Raw genomic sequence first — 22,294 nt, forward strand, 5'->3', positions numbered from 1 at the left:
CGAAATTTGAATGAACGAGTACTTATGTCCTTTTGATTTCTTACATGGTGAGTCGTTGTTGCCCATAACACGCTAGCATTCTGCTACTGAATGCTGATTGGTTAGAAAAGGACTGATACAACCAGAGCTCCCGCTTGATGGCATCCGAAGCGGAATCAGAATGTCGGAGCATTAGCAACATTAGCAACAACATTAGCAAGCCAAAACTCTTTCAAGCATGTGTATTGACAGGGAGAGCCCAACCTGTCAGCTGTGTTGTCGATGCCCTGAGAGAAAAAAGTAAGTGACCAGAGCTTGCCGTCAAGCAGTAGCTCTGGTCGTACGATGTGTATGACGTCAATGACATTTTCAAAAGCTTTTTAGAACAGAAAGGCGACTTTCAAAAAATCTAAAACCCGGCAGTGTGTATTTTTTTGGCCTCCCCTTTCGAATTCAGAATTCAAATTACTGGACAAAAAATTATATACTGAGAAAAGTGGATTTTGAGGTGTACCGCTCCATAGACCTCCATTCATTCTGCACTCGCTCGTTAGCGCCCTCACATGGAATTTCAACCAGTTCAGAACCCGGAAGTTTCCCGAGAGTGGCAGTTCTCTCTATATTAGACATTCTCTGCCAATAGTATGAACCTGCAGAGCTGGAGACCCTGGAGGCCCCGAAGAGCCGGAGAGCTGCAGTTTCAGGACCGCAGGTTCAGGACTGCAGTTCTAGGATCCTGACAGCGCCACATAGCGAATTGAAGGGCAGTGTCACTAGATCGCAACAAGATATTTGAATGGTTTGCGAGGCAAGAAACAAAGAAAACTTGTGATGTTTGATGACACAATTATATAGAAATGTATAATATTTGAAAATATGTTCTAATAATATAGAAAGGTATAATATTTGAAAACATGTTTGAATAATAAATATTGGATAATTAAAGAATTTTAAATCACATAAAATTTGAAGAAATTTGCATATTTCATAGATGTCAAGATCCAGTGTAATTTGATCAAATCAAGTAAGCAAATTAAGGAAGATAAAATAGTCTAAAGAAAAGGTGGAAAATATATTAATGTGATAAAATGAAGTAGGTAAGCCGAAGCAAATTAAGGAAGCTAAAATAGTCTAAAGAAAAGGTGGAAAATATATCTCCTGAAGACTTGCTAGAAACAACTGGCCCTGTCTTTTGTGAACTGTTCAACTACTCCTTGGAGAAACACACAGTTCCAGCTCTTTGGAAGACCTCTGCCATCTGCCTTGTTCCAAAGAAGAGCAGACCCAGGCTTCCCAATTACTCATCAGTGGTGATGAAGAGTTTTGAATATGTAATACTTTTGTAACTACAAGAGACAATCCAGAACCTGGCAGATCAACTCCAGTTTGCATACATGAAGTGTAGAAGTCTCGATGATGCTGCCCTTACTTTCCTGCATCATGCACTCCCATCTGGAAAAACTAAAAGCACGTGGTAGGCTTGTGTTTGTGGAATATCTCTAGTGCCTTTAACAGAATGTAACCACATCTGTTGGGAATACAACTACTAAACATGAGTAAATCCTTGATTCATACTACAGATAAATAAATTCCACACACACACAGAGTTCTGTCAAAATACTTTTGCAATGTACGTATTCTGTGATTCGTTTCATTATTTTATTTTATGCTGTATTATACATAAATATCAAAGTTATCTGAGGAAATACAAGTGTAACTCTAATTTGTTATACTTTAATGTCATAATCACAAAAAAAACATTTTCTTTGAGTAATGTGGGATGGTGGTGCTGCGGAGGATCCACCGCTTCCTTGTCTGCTGCTGGTGGTGAACCTCTATGGTGGATGGGCTGCATGAGGATGCTTCCTTTGGTGTGGATGGACATGCTAGATGATGTTTTGTATTGGACATAACTCAAAACATTGAACACATCAGTGGATCAGATCATCTTTCATATTCCTGTAAATACTGTACATGCCTGTGTGCATGCTACATTTTGGATGTGTCTGATACCACAAAGTTCTGGAAAAGTGAAGTACTATTCTATTTGCTATGGCTTTTGCAGTCACTCAATCTCAACCACAAATGTGTAATGTTAGAGAGGCAAGACACAAGGTTGACTCTCAGGGCAGATTCAAGATATACATTGTTTATTTTGAATAATTGTCAAACAATGACAATCACCCCTCCATATCACTCCATCCCCTCCATATCACTACATCTAGACCTCCATCTAGACCTCCATACAACTTCATCCTTCAATGAGAGATAGAAGCAAGAAAAACAAATATAAAAAAACATTATGGATATTTGACTTTTCCTGACCTTTCAATATTCAAACCCCATATTCGGTAAGTCGGTAACAGCACTACTTACTAGTTGAATGGTCTCCCTTCAGTGCGCAATTGTTTAGATATCCCCCTATTAAACTCCTCCACTTCACTGAAATAGTTCAGACAATATTACTTCTAGGTAAGCATAAATATCAGTTACCCTAACAAAGTAGTGTACATTAATTAGCATTACTTAAGTGGTTGATAATAAAGGTATTAATAGTAGATTATAAAGTTGTATGGCATTGTGCAGAAAATGTACATTATCTACTTACCTCCGATGATAAACTGGTCCAGAGATGAAGACCTTTTCTGCATCCTGCAGAGCAGATTCCTCAGCCTACTCAGGCCGTAGCCTATATGATGGCCCACAAAAATGATATGGTTAATTTTTAAGACAGTAGGCTGCAGACTTCGTTTAGCTGACAGATTGAATCCACTTGCTTTTAACCAGTTTTTTGAAGTGTTATGAATGTGCTGGCTTTATCATAAGACACCTACAGTAGTTGGGCTTGCCAAAATCGCACTATGGTTTCAATAAAACAAAACAAATAGTCTAAAAGTTCGTATTTAATAAAATTATCATAAGTGAACCGATAATTTTACCAGAATTGTTTTGAACGTTTAGCTAACTTAAATATGTTGAACAATAGCTACTTGATAAGCTACGTTGCGCTTCTGATTCATTAAACAAATAAACAGAGTAACAATTTACAGTTCGTTTTTAAGGAAGCTATGTGTGTCGAGCTAGCTAGCTAGTGCTATAACTACTGAATGTTAGCTCTAGCTAATCAAGTAGTTTGTTTGACATTGAAAACCACTCCAGTGTCTTGAAATGATTTCAACAGCAAAGTTGAAGTTAGCTAGCTAACGTTGTCCAATTCAAGACACAATAATTGTTTTATACATAACCATACGCGATTCACATTAGCTACTTAGACCGCGTTCACACTGGACTATTTTTTTTTTGAAAAAAGTGCTGCCTTCAGCGCCTTTTTACACGCAACCCTATGGGAAAACGAAAAAGGCGGACGCCTTTTTTAAAAAGCGGCCGCCTTTTAAAAACTTCTAAAAAAGCGCTGAGCCCGTCGCCTTTTTGAGTTCAATTTTCTCAACTTTTCAGAAAAAAGCTGGGTGACGTCAAGCGCCTTTTTGACAGCTGACCAATTAGGATGTGGAGAGTAGGTACGAGTGTACCTTCCCTAGTAACCAACCTTAGTTACCAGGCTATGGCTCCTCAAATTCCAAAGCTAAAGCAAGTAATGGCATTTTATTGGCCATAGTAGCTAGCTGTCGATAAGTAATCAACTGAAAATAACAGATAATAATGTATCGCTAGACTATATGATTCCCGTTCAGGTTACAAAATTCTCGTTAGAAAAAGGCGCTTTACGTCACCCAGCGCTTTTCTGAAAAGGCGTTCAAAAGGCGCTCAAAAGGCGCTGAAGGCAGCGCTTTTTTCAGAAAAACAAAGTCAAGTGTGAATGCGGCCTTACACTCTGATTCTAGTCCATCTTGTTCTGAGCCGTAATCCTACAATATTTACTACTGCAGGAAAATATTATCTGCCCATGTTTATCCCATTCGCTACGTGGCGCTCTCAGATAAAACAAGGGTCCTAGAACTGCGGTCCTGAAACTGCTGTCAGAGAATGTCTAATATAGATATATATATCCTTAAACAGGCTCTGCTGCGGTCCTGAAACTGCAGCTCTCCGGCTCTCCGGGGTCTCCGGTGTCTCCGGGGTCTCTGGGGTCTCCGGGGTCTCCGGCTCTGCAGGTACCCCCTACTCGCTGTGCCTCCTCTTGGATTGCGCAATCCCACACAAACTGGGCTGAGCTGCAAATATTTTTGCTCAATTTGAGCACTTGCAATTTGATCTGTCTGTGTGTCACCAATGTCATGTTTGTACACATTTTTATTATATGTCCTCACATTTCATAGTCTTGGTCTTGTATTGTATGTATTTTACGTATTTGTATAACATATTAGTCTTGCTGATCGTACACGCCGCAGTGAAAAAGCAGCGGGGGAGGCAGCCAGTAGCTCTGCCTCACTGAAGGGGGTGTGTGTGAGCACACGGGCTTGTTCTGCTATTGTTCTTCTTCATGTATTACAGACAAATACCAGAGAATGTCTTGTGTTTACACACGTAACTTTTGAACCATATGAATGATTTTCAAAAATGAGGTACTACCAGAGATTGTCTAATAAAGGGAGAACTCCCACTCTCGGGAAACTTCCGGGTTCTGAACTGGTTGCAGTTCCACTCAAGTTCCATATGAGGGTGCTAACGGTCGAGTGCAGAATGAATGGAGGTCTAAGCATAGACTTAATATAACTAGAGTAAGCTACTTTTGTCTTCCAAGATGGCGTTCCCATTCATTTCTATGAAAAGTGCTCAGTGGCGCAGTGAGGCAAGCGAGAGCGCGGCCATCAGCACTATTGCACAAGGCATTGCACTATTGTATCGTTCTCTTGCACCTGTTTTTTTTAGGTTAGATTGTAAATTATGACTACTTATATTTTATGTTATTTTATTCCCTTTAGTATTAGCTAGACCCCCCTTAGTATTAGCTAGACTTTGCTCCTTTTGTATAGTTACTCCACATATTTAAGTTTCAATATTCCTATATGTTTAATGTATGCACCTCCCTGCCAAAGTCAATTCCTTGTTTGTGCAAACATTCATGGCGAATAAAATCCCTTCTGATTCTGATTGCAGTGGCAGAATCTATGGGCAGAAAGTCCGATAAGAATCAGAGACATGATGCAAACTTAACGGAAATGTATTCTGTCACTGTATAGTATTCCTTCCACTTGTTTTTTAGAAATAGGCTATAGGGCTAAATATAGGGCTATTCTAGATGGAACTCATCACATATGTTGCTTTTTTTCTTTGTGATATGAGTATGATTTCCAACGCATTGTATCGGATGAAATAAACTGTTAACAGCTCCGTCGTTGTTCTCGCCAGGCAAAGAAAGCTTAGTTATTTTGGTAAGTGAAATCTTCCATAATGCAGACTTACCATAGCTTACTGTCAACTTTATATTCAAACGAAATGCCACGAAATTCACACTGCCTTCAATTTGTCATCAGTGTAGAACTGTGGCCAGTGTTTTATCCTACAAAACCAAACGCCTATTAATGGATATAACGTGATCTAACAAGACTTGTTAATAATGTAATAAATAAAAGCTTGAGAACTGTGTCTAAAATATACTTAATTGAACATTTGCCTTTGAAAGGGGCTTATTCACAGAACCATATAGGCTACAAGACGTTTCCATCAGATGTAAGTGGGGGTGAGACATAGTCACTGAGGACCTTCATTGTCCCACAAAAGCAGTCTGGCTTGATGACACAATCAAAAAAAGAATAATTGGTGTGTTTAACAAAAGCTTCTGAAGGCAAGACTAATATTATTTAAATATATATCATTTCTGATTGTGGTTAACAGTTAAAGTATGAATCTTCGTCTTTGCTCCAGACAGACATGTCAACAATCTATGCTCGTGCTTAACATAATATATTTGCCATCATGTCATGAACGTTTTTACGAAATATCAAATCTGTTTTAAAATAACGGGAATAAACTATATTAACAACATTTGTATGTATGTGTGACAACCATTTGCTAAATTTGCTATAAAAAGGCAGGCAACTAAAGCCATTTCTCCCTGTGCTCATTCAATATAAGTCTATGGCTCATTCAATGTAAATCGGCTATTGGCCAATGTGAACTTTTGTGCTCGTGCCCTGTTAGTATCCGCGAACACATTTGCAGGCAACTTTTATTGACGTAGGCAAATAAATGGGGTGCTAGTTTACCCATTTCAGATTGGTTTCAAATTTAGCAAAAATCTGGAAAAATTATTCTATAAAGAAGCTAGTAGTATGAGCCAGGTTCGAGAACCGAACAAAAATGATTGGGGGAGATAGTTTTGTAAACGTTGACTGGAGTTAATAGAATAAAAACGACCAGAAGAGTTGGAAACCTAACCGTAAATGCAATACCACCTACTTTTTTGTCTAGTAATTTGAATTCTGAATTTGAAAGGGGAGGCAAAAAAAATATACACCACTGGGTGTTAGATTTTTTAAAGTCGCCTTTCTGTTCTAAAAAGCCTTTGAAAATAGCATTGACGTCATACACATCGTACGACCAGAGCTACTGCTTGACGGCAAGCTCTGGTTACTTCCACTTTTCTCTCGAGGCATCGACAACACAGCTGACAGGTTAGGCTCTCCCTGTCAATACACATAAAGAAAGAAAGAGTTTTGGCTTGCTAATGTTGTTGCTAATGTTGCTAATATTCTGAAATTCTGGTTTGGCTTCGGATGCCATAAAGCGGGATCTCTGGTCGTAGTCAGTCCTTCACTAACCAATCAGCATTTGTTAGCAGAATGCTAGCATGTTATAGGCAACAACGACTTACCCTGTAAGAAATCGAAAGGACATAAGTAGTCTTTCATTCAACTTTTGACCTGTAATCCATGTTGAACATGCAAAAACTACAATCAAATCTGAGATTTATCAACAACAATCAGGCAAAAGAGACAAATTTAGCCGTTTAGCTCCATAGACTCTCATTCATTTTGCACTCGACCACAATCACTCCCAGTGGAACTCTGGTGGAACTGCAACAAAATTCGGTACAATGGGGCTTAATGGGGAGTAGGCAGGCTCTCCTTAAACAGGCTCTGCAAATGCCATTGTATGGTTGTTGCTAGCTAAAAAAGTCAAATAGAAAAAGTGAACCCTATCGTTTATTTGTATTTTTTTGCCCTGACTGATTATAAGATTATATATATATATAATCTTGCATTTTTATAATCTTGCATATCTTGCATATATATATAAGCTTAACATTTCTTAAAACTGGACCTTCAATCAAAACTGGAAGTGATCAATCATGGAAGATCGATGCCCGGAGCTAAAAGATTTGCTTCAAATGACGGGAAAGCAGATAACAAAATTATATAAAACCAGATAAGACATTTTTTTGTTATTTTAAAGAATAAAACAACATTTGTCTTTTGTTATGGACTGTAGCCTATATACTTTAATTTCTATTGAATGAGTGATGGCAAATTAAGAACACGGAGGATGTGGAGCAAATGCGCTCTCTCTGAGCCTCTATAAATTTAACGCTTTTCTTTGGCCAAATATGTGTGTGTAAAGAATGCTGATATGGGATATGAAACACAGCCATTAGTCAATGAGCAAGCAACCAGTTGAATTGTGAATTGATGCTGCTCTGTAGAATTAATATATTTGTAAATCTGACTTTGAAAGACCTGCTTAGGTCGCTGCCCCCGCGACCCGATCCCCGGACAAGCGGCAGATGATGGATGGACTTTGAAAGAGTCAGTGCCTCCCCAGCCACAAATCTCACAGCATGTCCCTGCTCAGGGGCTAGTTACTTACCCGGCGTCATGGAGCCGACCAGTTAAATAGTTATTTAGCACTAGTGTTGCTACCTGCATATGTTGTTGATTTTGTGAAGGTGTAATATTTAATATGATAAAGTTCTGTGTAACGAATTATTAACAAAGGACTTATTTAGAACCCCCCCCCCACAGCCGCTGCCACAAATAGCTTTCTAATCTGTGGGAAACACTGATTGCCTGTGTGGAAGTGTGAGTATTTGTGTGTGGAAGTGTGTGTGTACCTGCCTTTGATTGTGTGTCTGTGTTTGGGTGAATGTATATTTTTGTGTACATGTCTGTGAGTGAATGTGTGTGTACATGTCTGTGAATGAGTGTATGTGTGTGTACGTGAGGCAGAAGATTTCTAACTATACCCGCTGCCCTTGGTGGGGTTGTCATCTTAATATAGACATCTTCCTCTGCTCTCCACTCACAGAAGAGTAAAGTTGACAGGTCTGGCTGCCCATAAGTGTGTGTGCGTGTGGATAGGTGTTTTGCATGCATAGGTTTGTGTGTGTGCCTATGTTTGTGTCTCATGAGTCATGGGGGTCAGACTGAGCCCTGGGTCCTTCTCTGGGTCTCTCCCGACATAGAAGGACACTTTTTACCTCCTCTACTCACCCCCTCCATTCACCTCTTCTACTCCCCTCCCCCAATTTACTTCATTCAGCTCCTCCACTCACTTCTTCAACTCACTGTTATTCACTGCAACATGTTAATGCTCAAAGTGACCCTTCCCAAAGGATACATTAGTAGCTTTAAAATTACTGTAGGTGTGTAATAAACATTCTTTTATGAAAATAACTTGTCTGGTGAGGTATTTATAGTTATGTAAGCTGATGTGTCAAAGGGCTGTCCTTTGTTGGGTACCTGTTGTATTCCATCCCCACCAGCATGTGAGAGTAAATGTTGAGGGGTTAGATGACAGCTCCTCTTTTTACCAGACTTGCATCTTGGTGCCTGTCAAAGGCTGAAACAGCTGTGTTATGATCTAGGTCTTTGTTTGTGTTTGAGTGTGGATGAGTGTGTTTGTGTATGCATGCATGTTTCTGCACTTGTGTGGGTGGAAGTGTGGGCTATTAAATTGGATGGTTGGATAAAAGGCTTTTGTTATAGTGGATAAAAATAGGCACGCTATTTAATGGTGGGTGGTGTATGTTGAGATGAGGGGAAAAAAGCTTTGTACCAGCTTGCACTGCTGAAAGCAACTATACTGTCCATGGCTGCCACTGTCACCATAGGCAATGTTCTTCTTCACAATGAAGTGCCTACCAAGCCAAAGCTATTGTACAGTGACTAAGAAGCTGACGAGAGAGATAGAAATTACATAATCCCCACAACACAATTTAAATAGCATGATCTACGCTGTTACATTTGAAATTTGAACCCTGTCGATACAGCAATAGAAACAGTTTCAGTTGCAGCAGTTAATATAATTATACAGTTGATATAATATGATAATAATAATAATCCTTATTTCACTCTGACAGATTATAGCATATCAACCCTATGGAAAATCTGTGGACTGGTGGGCCTATGGAGTCCTCCTATATGAGATGCTGGCTGGACAGGTAAGGACTGTAGACAGTATCACAGCATTTTACCTGTGTATATGGACTGTATATGTACTACATATACCATAGATATGTGTATTGATATGTGCATAGATATGAATAATCTTGCAGGGGGTTAAATATTGCCCAAAATACCAAAACTGTTCCCCTATGGTTTAAAGGAAGAGGGGAAACGGAACTATGTACTAACTAGTGGCAATTTCTTTAAGACTGCAAGGGAAGCTCAGTTCCCCCTAAAATTTCAAAAAATTAATGGTAAAATATTTACTATTGTGTTAACATTTTAAATGCGTTAGAACACGTTCATATCAAAGACGAGTTCGTTCAGAATCAGCTACATACAGTGACGTGCAGTCAGGGTAGGCAAGGTAGGCACTGCCTACGTAAAAATGTTTATTAAATCATTTTATTTAATAAACTAGTATTTTTACTGATTATTTTTATGATTTATATATTATATATGCAATATGTGTCTACTTTCAATTGTTTAGACGTTACGATGACAAATGTAGCAGTTACACATAATCTAATACAAAATAATTGTAGAATAAGCAGTGCTTTTAATGTCCATTCATTGCGGATGACAAGCGACTTTGTCGATCCTGTATTCTTCAACATGTACGTCGAAAGGCACAACTCTTCTGTGCCTTTGCACGTAAATATGTTATGCCAGTAATCATCTACGCAGTGGCGGTTCTAGCACATTGTGGGCCCAGGGCAAGTTTACCCCCCCCCCCCAGCTTCCATGGACTTAATGGGGATGCGTTGACATTTTATTTATTTTTTATTTTTAATAGTGCTTCGAAACTATACGGTCATTGGATAAATGCTGCAATTATGTCACGCCCATGGATGCTTAGCTTCTCTCGGGGTGAATGGAGGAGTGGGCTGGTCTGGACGCCGGGCTTCTACGTGATGATTGGAGGGTCTGTCGAAAGACTGCATCTCCTTGTGATTGACAGCGATTTTGTACTATAAAAAGTTGCCGGAGTTATTTAAGCTCAGTCCCATCGCGGATTTTGCAACTGTAGTTGAAAGACAAACTGCTGCAACCTATTTCTCGGTATTTGCTTGGCGGAATTGCTGGCCAATTTTCATCATACATTTGATACAATTATACACCACATTCCTTGTTTCAGTTTAACCTAATTCCCACATTTTCTTTGAGTTTAATATTTTTTCGTGAGATTGTTAATTCATTCATTCATACAGTAGGCTAGGCTAGGCTAGTGTCGTAAGGGTGAACTAGCCAGTGAACTAGCAAAATAAATGGAAAATGTATATGATGTAGGCCAAAAATGAGCTTCCCCTATTTGAAAGACCAGCAGCCGCCACTGGTATTAACATTATCCAAATTATGCCAATACCGATGGAATTGCAGTTATCTGATTTATTCAAGTTCATTTGAGACCATCAAAAATGGTCAAAGTAAGGTTAAATGAAATAGATCATTAATAGCATTGCAAATTAATGAAATAAATTAAAAGTCAAATATATACAATTTTCCAAAATAAAGTCTTTAAATCTTACTTACTCCACTATGATTATTGTAAATCAGAGAAAAAAAGCAAGAGGTGAGGAAGGAGAAGGAGTAGGACAAGCCAGAGCTGAGGAGGATTGGCCATCGCGGATTTTGCAACTGTAGTTGAAAGACAAACTGCTGCAACCTATTTCTTGGTATTTGCTTGGCGGAATTGCTGGCCAATTTTCATCATACATTTGATACAATTATACACCACATTCCTTGTTTCAGTTTAACCTAATTCCCACATTTTCTTTGAGTTTAATATTTTTTCGTGAGATTGTTAATTCATTCATTCATACAGTAGGCTAGGCTAGGCTAGTGTCGTAAGGGTGAACTAGCCAGTGAACTAGCAAAATAAATGGAAAATGTATATGATGTAGGCCAAAAATGAGCTTCCCCTATTTGAAAGACCAGCAGCCGCCACTGGTATTAACATTATCCAAATTATGCCAATACCGATGGAATTGCAGTTATCTGATTTATTCAAGTTCATTTGAGACCATCAAAAATGGTCAAAGTAAGGTTAAATGAAATAGATCATTAATAGCATTGCAAATTAATGAAATAAATTAAAAGTCAAATATATAAAATTTTCCAAAATAAAGTCTTTAAATCTTACTTACTCCACTATGATTATTGTAAATCAGAGAAAAAAAGCAAGAGGTGAGGAAGGAGAAGGAGTAGGACAAGTCAGAGCTGAGGAGGATTGGCCGGCCGAACTGCCCCCTCTTGTCTTCACACCTACAAAAGGTGTGAAAAGGTATTTGGCTGGTTTTACATAATCTTACAATAACACTAACCCTAAGCCCACCCCTTACTAATACTAATAACACAATTCCAATTAACATACATAATTAATAAGCATCTTATAAGGGCATATTACCTATTAACTTACGTTTATTACCAGCACCTGGATTTAAAAAGTTTACAAATACTGTAATAATAAAAAATAAAAACATGAATATGAGCAAACAGTAAGGCATTAGAACAATATACAGTAGCAAACAAACACACAGATATACAGGACATAGTGTGACAAGGACACACACACATAGTCCAGGACTCAATTAAATTCATAGCTTGGTTCTGAGTGACTGCTGGGTTTTTCAGTGTTCAGTAAATGTTGTTGCACAGCTTCATATTCCCTCAGACTCACTCTTCACACAATATAAACACTACCTTCAACACTAAAGATACTGCTTATACAGAATAAGCTTATATAGAAGCTTATACAGTTCAAGACTGAGTTTAGTAGTTATTATGTAGCTACTGTGTGCCTGCGCGCACATATCTACTTATGTTCAGAGGTGTCAAGTAACGAAGTACAAATACTTTGTTACCTTACTTAAGTAGACATTTTGGGTATCAATACTTTACTGAAGTAATTCTTTTTCAGTCGACTTTCTACTTCTACTCCTTACATTTTCACGCAGTTATCTGTACTTTCTACTCCATACATTTTTTAAATAGCCTCGTTACTCCAATTTCAGTTCGGCTTGTTTTCATACCCGCTTGTCATCGTTCAAAAAAACACACACCCAAAAAACTATGCGGCATCCAGATAGAGTGAATTTGATTGTGGTTGGATGAGAAGTATAAACATATACCATTCCGACACCCTATTGGTTTATACGTGATCCATCACCTGCACATGACACAAAATCACGTCAAACTCAAGCAAGGAAATAGCAGACGTATGTAGCCCAAGCCCCCACCCCTCGCCCCTCGGCTTGAAGCAACCGCCCCGGTGGATGTAGGTGTTATTGCATGTCCGATTTGCTACCCGACTTGTCCGGATGTTTTTATTCTATTAACTCAAGTCAACATATCTAAAACCATCTCCCCCCCAAAAATGTTTTGGATTCTCGAACCTGGCTCATCCTACTAGCTTTTTCATAGAATAATTTATTTGCTTACGTCAAGAAAAGTTGCCTGCAAATGTGCCTGTGGATACTAACAGGGCACGAGCACAATTGTTCACATTGGCCGATAGCCGATTTACATTGAGCTGAATGAGCCGTAGACTTATATTGAATGAGCACAGGGAGAAATGGCTTGAGTTGCTAGCCTTGTTGTAGCAAGTTTAGCAAATCTTTGTCACACATACATGAAATGTTGTTAATATAGTTTATTCCAGTTATTTTAAAACACATTTCATTCTTCGTAAAAACGTTCATGACATGATGGCAAATATATTATGTTAAGCGCGAGCAATGATTGTTGACATGTCTGTCTGGAGCAAAGACGCAGATTAATACTTTAACAGTTAACCACAATAGGAAATTATATATATTTAAATAATATTAGTCTTGCCTTCAGAAGCTTTTGTTAAACACACCCATTATTTTTTTTTTGATCGTGTCATCAAGCCAGACTGCTTTTGTGGGACAATGAAGGTCCTCAGTGACTATGTTTCACCCCCACTTACATCTGATGGAAACGTCTTGTGGCCTATATGGTTCTATGAATATGCCCCTTTCAAAGGCAAATGTTCAATAAAGTATATTTTAGACACACTTGTCGAGCTTTTATTTATTACATTATTAACACGTCTTGTTAGATCACGTTATATCCATTAATAGCCTAGACGGTTGGTTTTCTAGGTTGAACATATAAAACACAGGTCACATTTCGACACTGATGTGAAATTGAAGGCAGTGTGAATTTCGTGGCATTTCGTTTGAATATAAAGTTGACAATAAGTTATGGTAAGTCTGCATCATGGAAGATTTCGGTTACCAAAATAACCGAAATAATAAGTGAAAGGAATACTATACAGTGACAGAATACATTTGCGTTAAGTTTGCATCATGTCTCTGATTCTTATCGGACTTGTACCCCATTCTGCCCATAGATTCTGCAACTGCAATGCCTTAGCTCACACGCTCGTAACCATATAAATCTATGCTCGCGACTGGTTGTCGCAAAGTATGACGTATACAGCTAGTTGCAAGCGTGCACAAGGTCTCAGAGCTTGAGAAAAAAGAGCCACTGTTTAAAGCTAGACCGGAAGACACGGAAGTGGAAAGATGGCCGCGTCCAGTCTCGCGTTCTCGCTTGCCTCACTGCGCCACTGAGCACTTTTCATAGAAATGAATGGGGACGCCATCTTGGAAGACAAAAGTTGCGTACTCTAGTTATATTAACTCTATGGATCTTCTACGCTACGGTATTCATGGATACCACCTGTGTTTAAGCGCCGCCATCTTTGTGTCTGAAAGTGTAGCTAAGCCCCTGTCACACCATAAACATAGAACAGAAAGTACAGAAAGTAACCCACAGAAAGTAAAAATGCCTGCCATATGTTGTGCTGTTAGATGCAACAACAGTCGCCAAAATAACCCAGAGATACAATTTCAGTGTATCCCAAAAGATTTTGATCGCCGTAATAAATGGTTGGCTGCAATTAGAAGAGACAACTGGCAGCCAACATCTAACTCAATATTGTGCAGTGAACACTGTATCAGGTAAACAAAAAAAAAAAAACTTTGTATCTGATAAATTGGCACTAGCTGCATTTTAGCTAATTATTTTTTTAACAGGAAAATGTTTACACGAGCTGAGTTGTTTATGGTGAGCTATAACATAGTTAAACAAACGTTAGTCGCTAACGTTATTCAAATTGTGTAGTAAGCTAGCTAACGAAGCTGATGCCTCACATGACATGTACAACTAGTTATAAACCCACCTGTACTTAGTACAGTATGTGGATAAGAGAATATGTGAGAGAAAAAAATTAAAGGGAAATGACCTTCCTTAGGTTTGCCAATATCTTAATAGTATGCACATATTTTATATTCTACCATTCTTTCCTATCTGCTTAGGGAATGGTTTAGCTACACCTCGCTAGCCCACATTGGCACTCTTAACCAACACTACAATAACACGGTTGATAATCGCGTTTGAATAACTTAGATGTCCTGTGATGACATGCATGTGTTTTGTCTCCAGATGCCATATCTTGGTGAGGTTCACCCATCCTGCAACTGCATATTGATATACTTTTGAAAGCCTTCAGGCTGTCTCCGGTGTATTGAGGATGGATTCTGTACAAGATAAATATGTCGGGAAAGAACAGTTGGGGCAGACGTTTTCGCAGACTTTAAGGGACAAAATAAAATTGATGGTAATAAATATGGATCGCAGCCAATAATGTTTTTTTTTCTAAATATCGTTGTCTTTCTGCTTCATTTATGTGCTATGTTCGTGACTCTGTTTGTTGGCTAACTATGAAAGCTAACTAACTAACCACTAGAATTAGACAATAAAAAGTCTAAATTTGAAGAACCAATAGAAAACAATACTATTATTATATTTATATTATTACTAAATATTAGGGCCCCCCCCTGGAGCCAGGCCCGGGGGTGGGGCTCGATGGCGAGCGCCTGGTGGCCGGGCCTTTTCCCATGGGGCCCGGTCGGGCACAGCCCGAAGAGACAACGTGGGACCCTCTTCCAGTGGGCTCACCATCCGCAGGAGGGGTCATGGGGGTCGGGTGCAGTGTGAGACGGGCGGCGGCCGAAGGCGGGGGCCTTGGCGGTCCGATCCTCGGCTGCAGAAGCTAGCTTTAGGGACGTGGAACGTCACCTCGCTGGCGGGAAAGGAGCCTGAGCTGGTGCGCGAGGTAGAGAGTTTCCGGCTAGATATAGTCGGCCTCGCCTCGACGCACGGCACGGGCTCCGGAACCAGTCTCCTTGAGAGGGGCTGGACTCTCTTCCACTCTGGAGTTGCCCTTGGTGAGAGGCGTCGAGCTGGAGTGGGAATACTTGTTTCCCCTCGGTTCGGTGCCTGTACATTGGGGTTCACCCCGGTGGATGAGAGGGTAGCCTCCCTCCGCCTTCGGGTGGGGGGACGGGTCCTCACTGTCGTTTGTGCTTATGCACCAAACGGCAGCTCAGAGTACCCACCCTTTTTGGAGTCTCTGGAGGGGGTGCTGGAAAGCGCTCCTCCCGGGGATTCCCTCGTCCTCCTGGGGGACTTCAATGCTCATGTGGGCAATGACAGTGAGACCTGGAGGGGCGTGATTGGGAGGAACGGCCCCCCCGATCTGAACCCGAGTGGTGTTCTGTTGTTGGACTTCTGTGCTAAACACGGCTTGTCCATAACGAACACCATGTTCAAGCATAAGGGTGTCCATATGTGCACCTGGCACCAGGACACCCGAGGTCTCAGTTCGATGATCGACTTCGTAGTCGTGTCGTCGGACTTGAGGCCGCATGTCTTGGACACTCGGGTGAGGAGAGGGGCGGAGCTGTCAACTGATCACCACCTGGTGGTGAGTTGGCTCCGATGGTGGGGGAGGACGCCGGTCAGGCCTGGCAGGCCCAAACGTAATGTGAGGGTCTGCTGGGAACGGCTGGCGGAACCCTCTGTCAGAAGGAGCTTCAACTCCCACCTCCGGGAGAGCTTCGATCATGTCTCGGGGGGGGCCGGGGACATTGAGTCCGAATGGGCCATGTTCCGGGCCTCCATTGTTGAAGCGGCTGACCGGAGCTGCGGCCGCAAGGCGGTCGGTGCATGTCGCGGCGGTAACCCTCGGAGCCGGTGGTGGACTCCGGAGGTGAGGGATGCCGTCAAGATGAAGAAGGAGGCCTATCGGGCTTTATTGGCTGGTAGGACTCCTGAGGCAGCTGATGTGTACCGGCAGGCCAAGCGGAACGCGGCTCTGGCGGTCGCGGAGGCAAAAACCCGGGCATGGGAGGAGTTCGGCGAGGCCATGGAGAATGACTTCCGAACGGCTTCAAAAAGGTTCTGGACCACCATCCGGCGACTCAGGAGGGGGAAGCAGTGCTCTGTCAACACTGTATACGGTGGGGACGGTGCGCTGCTGACTTCGACGGGGGACGTCCTGGATCGGTGGAAGGAATACTTTGAAGACCTCCTTAATTCCACCAACACGCTTTCCGACGTGGAGGCAGAGTCTGGGGACATCGGGGGGGGCCCTTCTATCTCTGGGGCCGAGGTCGCCGAGGTGGTTGAAAAGCTCCGCGGTGGCAGGGCCCCTGGGGTGGACGAGGTCCGCCCGGAGTTCCTTAAGGCTCTGGATGTTGTAGGGCTGTCTTGGTTGACACGACTCTGCAACATCGCGTGGACATCGGGGACAGTGCCTCTGGACTGGCAGACCGGGGTGGTGGTTCCCCTCTTTAAAAAGGGGGACCGGAGGGTGTGCTCCAACTTTAGGGGGATCACACTCCTCAGCCTCCCTGGGAAAGTCTATTCAGGGGTCCTGGAGAGGAGGGTCCGCCGGATTGTCGAACCTCGGATTCAGGAGGAGCAATGTGGTTTTCGTCCTGGCCGTGGAACAGTGGACCAGCTCTATACCCTCCGCGGAGTCCTGGAGGGTACATGGGAGTTCGCCCAACCAGTCTACACATGTTTTGTGGATTTGGAAAAGGCGTTCGACCGTGTCCCTCGGGGGCTCATGTGGGGGGTGCTCCGAGAGTACGGGGTACTGGATTCCCTGATCGGGGCTGTCCGGTCCCTGTACGACCGGTGCCAGAGTTTGGTCCGCATTGCCGGTAGTAAGTCGAACTTGTTTCCGGTGAGGGTTGGACTCCGCCAGGGCTGCCCTATGTCACCGATTCTGTTCATTACCTATATGGACAGGATTTCTAGGCGCAGCCAGGGTGTTGAGGGGGTCCGGTTTGGTGACCTCAGGATCGGGTCGCTGCTTTTTGCAGATGATGTGGTCCTGTTGGCTTCATCGGGCCGTGACCTTCAGCTCTCACTGGAGCGGTTCGCAACCGAATGTGAAGCGGCTGGGATGCGAATCAGCACCTCCAAATCTGAGGCCATGGTTATCGACCGGAAAAGGGTGGAGTGCCATCTCCGGGTCGGGGAGGAGATCCTGAACCAAGTGGAGGAGTTCAAGTATCTCGGGGTCTTGTTCACGAGTGAGGGAAGAATGGAGCGCGAGGTCGACAGGCGGATCGGTGCGGCGTCCGCAGTGATGCGGGCTCTGCATCGGTCCGTCATGGTGAAGAAGGAGCTGAGTCGAAAGGCGAAGCTCTCTATTTACCAGTCGATCTACGTTCCTACCCTCACCTATGGTCACGAACTATGGGTAGTGACCGAAAGAACAAGATCGCGAATACAAGCGGCCGAAATGAGCTACTCCGCAGGGTGTCCGGGCTCTCCCTTAGAGATAGGGTGAGAAGCTCGGTCATCCGGGAGGGGCTCAGAGTAGAACCGCTGCTCCTCCGCGTCGAGAGGAGCCAGCTGGGGTGGCTCGGGCATCTGATTAGGATGCCTCCTGGACGCCTCCCTGGTGAGGTGTTCCGGGCACGTCCCACTGGGAAGAGGCCCCAGGGAAGACCCAGGACACGCTGGAGGGACTATGTCACTCGGCTGGCCTGGGAACGCCTCGGGGTCCCCCAGGAAGAGGTGGTGGAAGTGGCCGGGGAGAGGGAAGCCTGGGCCTCCCTGCTTAGGTCGTTGCCCCCGCGACCCGATCCCCGGACAAGCGGTAGATGACGGAGACGGAGACTACATATTAATATATGACTAACTAGTACTATTGGATACAATTACAATGGGTTGAGTCAGACACAAAGATGGCGGCAGGCTTCACAGAAGTGATGTCTTTGGTACCCATGAATAGACAAACATCAGCCATGCCCATATAGTCAATGTTAGCTAGAGTCTAGATCATCTGCTTTTTATTAACACTGATTTGCAAGGAATGCAAGAACAGCTAGGTAGCGAAAACACCTAGACTATAGGCATGTAAACTAGTTTAGCTTGCTAACGCAAGAGCATAGGTAGAATGTGTGATGATGTAGCCTAGTTTATTGCTGGGGCTAACGTTGTTTCTTATATACTAGTGTAATAATTGGACTAATACGCTCTTCCTGTTGGTCCAGAGACGTTCTCTAAAGTCAATAAATCAGTTTATTGACTTTTGAGAACGTCTCTGGACCAATAGGAACAGCGTACTGGTTTATTGACCTCCCAAATTTTCGCAGAGCTAAATAAACGTTTTTAACCAACCAGAGAGTTGTTCGCAGAGGTCAATAAACGTTTTTGCAGACGTAGCAACAAGCGGTTGCCTTGGAGATGTAGCAATTGACCTTAACGATGTGGCATCTGCTCGGCAACAAAGTAGTCTAAATTGCCTTAAAAACCCCTAAAACAACCAAATATGTTTTTTGCACAGGTCCGCAAACGACCCGCAATCGCTTCCCGTTTTAAAGAAGTATCCGAAGCAGACAGAAAACAAATTCTGGTTGAAAAAAATAGCTCAAATACGAACACAGCGACTAAAAACAAAAGTTAATTTCTGTGATATCTCAGCCATAGTTGTTCTGTTCACGAAAGTATTTGTTATTGAAACTCCACAGTTGTTGATATGTTGCCTTGGAGATGTAGTGACGTCACCAGTGCAAGTGCAGCTGATTGCTCTGACAACATGGCGTCTGCTCCAGATTCGACGTGTTTGATTGGGATCTTCCTACGTATTGTTGTAGTATATAAGAAACCAAATGTTTACTCTTTGACAGGTCAGCAAACGCTTTGTCGCCTCGATTTGTTGAAACGATTTGTTTGTAAACCTCGACCTACGGTCTCGGTTAACAAAAGTTTTAACAAATCTCGGTTTACAAAGGCGTTTGCAGACCTGTTGAGGAGTAAACATTTGCTGTTTCATGTTCCTGACTGTGTTTCATTCAAATAAATAACCTGTGTTATGTAAATCTACAATCAGGTTATTTTTCAGCAAGATATCTAGAGCTAGCTAACTGAAGCCGAGTTGAATCACAATATAGTTTGGTTGCTAAGCAGTAGCCTAACGTTCTACCCACCTAAGTCAATCCATTTTGCTTCGACAACAGAGGTGGAAACCACTAACGTTATCATTTCAAATGATATGTAGTCAATCTGTTGAAAACAGTGTTGTGTAGACACAATAGATTTATTTGCGCGTTTTTGTTTCAAGTCTCCACCTTCGGTATTTCAGTGAGTGCTGCTGTTGGCCGTGTTGCGTTTTTTCTCCGCAGCTTCACTCGTTGAAAACCAACCAATCAGCGCGCAGCTCATCTAAATATTAATGAGCATACCATAAAAGGAGAAAAGCTAGCGTTTCTTCCCGGGAACATTTTCAGAGGATCTGTCAGGGGGCATAGAACAGCACCCGGGCCATTTTAAACCCAACCAATGTTACATACCCTATGCAGAGACCTTAAGGAACAGTGTGAAATACCCCAAAACCCCAGTCAATCACCCCTTTAAAGACCCCTGTGCCTAAGCTTTTGTCCTTAATGGCATGTTTTCCCCTTACTACTTTTACTTTATACTTTAAGTAGTTTTGAAACCAGTAATTCTATACTTCTACTTGAGTAGTGAATGCTTTTGACACCTCTGCTTATGTTATTGTTTTGGTTGAATGGAAAAAAAGGGCTTTGAGGAAAATGTTAATGACAGGAAACTTTACTTTAGGGCACACAAATTTGCATGCATTTGTTATTAGTAACAGGGACAGAATGTATGGTTGAGTATCGATGAAACAAATTGTGTTTTGGTTTCTGTACCTTAAGCCCCCATTTGATGGAGAGGATGAGGATGAGCTGTTCCAGTCCATCATGGAGCACAACGTGTCCTACCCCAAGTCAATGACCAAGGAGGCCGTCTCCATCTGCAAGGGCGTGAGTACAGAACCTCCTCCGATCAGAATGTCCTCCTTGAGGGTTTAGGTTGGTTCAGGTGCAGTTCTATGGGAGTACGTGAAGCACTCTTGCGACATTGCTTGCCAAAAGGGCTATACACATAACATGTGATTTGATAACAGTATAGGACAAATGATCAAAGCTGTGGTGACTGAGAAAGACAAACTTATTTTCTGGATCTTCAATTCTATGTATTGTCTTAGCACAATGTGGAGGAGCATGTGCAACAAAAGGAGGGCTGCAACTTCCCCAATAACAGTGCGGGTGATAAGGGACACACAAAGAAATGCATGGCATATGATAAAGACAGTATAAGTATCTGTGATAGCTACAGAGCTTGGTTAACTTATGGTGGTTAGCTCTGTGGTAAATCAGTATCACCGTGGTGTCAAAGGATTCAAAAGAGTTGAAGCAGTTACACATTTCCATCCATCCATCATCTGCCGCTTGTCCGGGGATCGGGTCGCGGGGGCAGCAACCTAAGCAGGGAGGCCCAGACTTCCCTCTCCCCGGCCACTTCCACCAGCTCTTTCTGGGGGACCCCGAGGCGTTCCCAGGCCAGCCGAGAGACATAGTCCCTCCAGCGTGTCCTGGGTCTTCCCCGGGGCCTCTTCCCAGTGGGACGTGCCCGGAACACCTCACCAGGGAGGCGTCCAGGAGGCATCCTGATCAGATGCCCGAGTCACTTCAGCTGGCTCCTCTCGACGCGGTTTAATAGCAGTTACACATTTCCATGCAATTAAATCCGGGCCCATTGTAGATTCCTCTGCAGGAATCCATTTTCTGACATTGTCGACACAGTCCTGACTGTGTGGACATGTCATTTACCTGGGAAATGAGCCTTTAAATGCAATTTACACAGCAGACAGATTCAATTTAGATGCTCCAATGAGACGATCTGACACTTTTCATAACGTCCTCTGTCGTTTATTAAGATATCACACCCAGAGCCCGCTGCAGCTGGGAATAGAATTCATCATCGACACAATTGAAGCCAATGACAAAAAAGACAGACTTACCCTCGGCTCTTTGTTAGTTCAACATGTCATTTGAAATATGATTTATGACAATTAAGCACGGTTGCCAAATATGGGTTGTCGCAATTTTCTTGCCTCTCTATTTTTACGGTGACTAATTATAAGGATCTTAGGATCTAATAAAAAAAAAAAAATTGTCTACGACAGCTACTGTAAAAGTATAACTGACTGAGAAACTACAGACTACCCAGGTCAACAACAAAAAAATGCTAAGTATACTAAATCTTAGCATACTTGAGTATACTTTAAGAGTGATTAATCATCAGTATACTTCAAGTTATTGAATGATTAGTTAATTTGAAGTGTGCTATTTTGGAACAACTTATTTTGTACTTAATATATTTAAGTTGTAATTAAATTGTACTAAAGCACAATTTTGAAAAGATACCACGTCCGTGTCTCATGGTCCTCACGATCATATACAATTATATCTAAAACGAGCTTACAAAGAGCTTGTTTACACTACCAAAGTTGAATTAGTAATGTTAGCGATGCTAGCGTTAGCTTGCTAGCTAGCCTATAACATTTCACTGGGTCTTGCAGCTGTTTGATTAAGTGAAATTATTATGAAATGTTATGTTCTACTAGCCATTTGCCTACTTTAGCAAGTCACTGTATTTCCAAGCCCTGATAGTGCAACTGAGACAATACCGAAAATCATTCCTCAAGTAATAAGCCCCCGTTCAAGTGTGGAGCATTAAATAGAGATCTTGAAAGAAGCCACTTTTTTGTTCTAAAACCGGACTATAAG

The 22,294-nt window shown here is 42.2% G+C and overlaps 1 protein-coding gene and 1 long non-coding RNA gene across 3 annotated transcripts in view; one reads left to right on the forward strand and one right to left on the reverse strand.

Moving 5' to 3' along the window:
• The window catches only part of prkcab (protein kinase C, alpha, b), a 360,544-nt gene that overhangs the window by 332,656 nt on the left and 5,594 nt on the right, over positions 1-22,294 (forward strand). For both annotated transcript variants that reach the window (XM_084677572.1, XM_084677573.1), the window contains 2 exons: positions 9,239-9,319; positions 20,378-20,485. In XM_084677572.1, the coding sequence (XP_084533698.1) occupies positions 9,239-9,319; positions 20,378-20,485 (189 nt within the window). The remainder of the gene's footprint in view (positions 1-9,238; positions 9,320-20,377; positions 20,486-22,294) is intronic.
• LOC146253578 (uncharacterized) lies at positions 2,164-2,715 on the reverse strand. The gene is made up of 3 exons (XR_014731703.1): positions 2,588-2,715; positions 2,356-2,421; positions 2,164-2,235 (listed from the first exon to the last, which is right to left on the reverse strand). It is a non-coding gene; the product is annotated as an uncharacterized LOC146253578 (long non-coding RNA).

Source organism: Hypomesus nipponensis, chromosome 17, assembly GCF_054491055.1.
Source record: "Hypomesus nipponensis isolate SF chromosome 17, ASM5449105v1, whole genome shotgun sequence".
NCBI classification, from domain to species: domain Eukaryota; kingdom Metazoa; phylum Chordata; class Actinopteri; order Osmeriformes; family Osmeridae; genus Hypomesus; species Hypomesus nipponensis.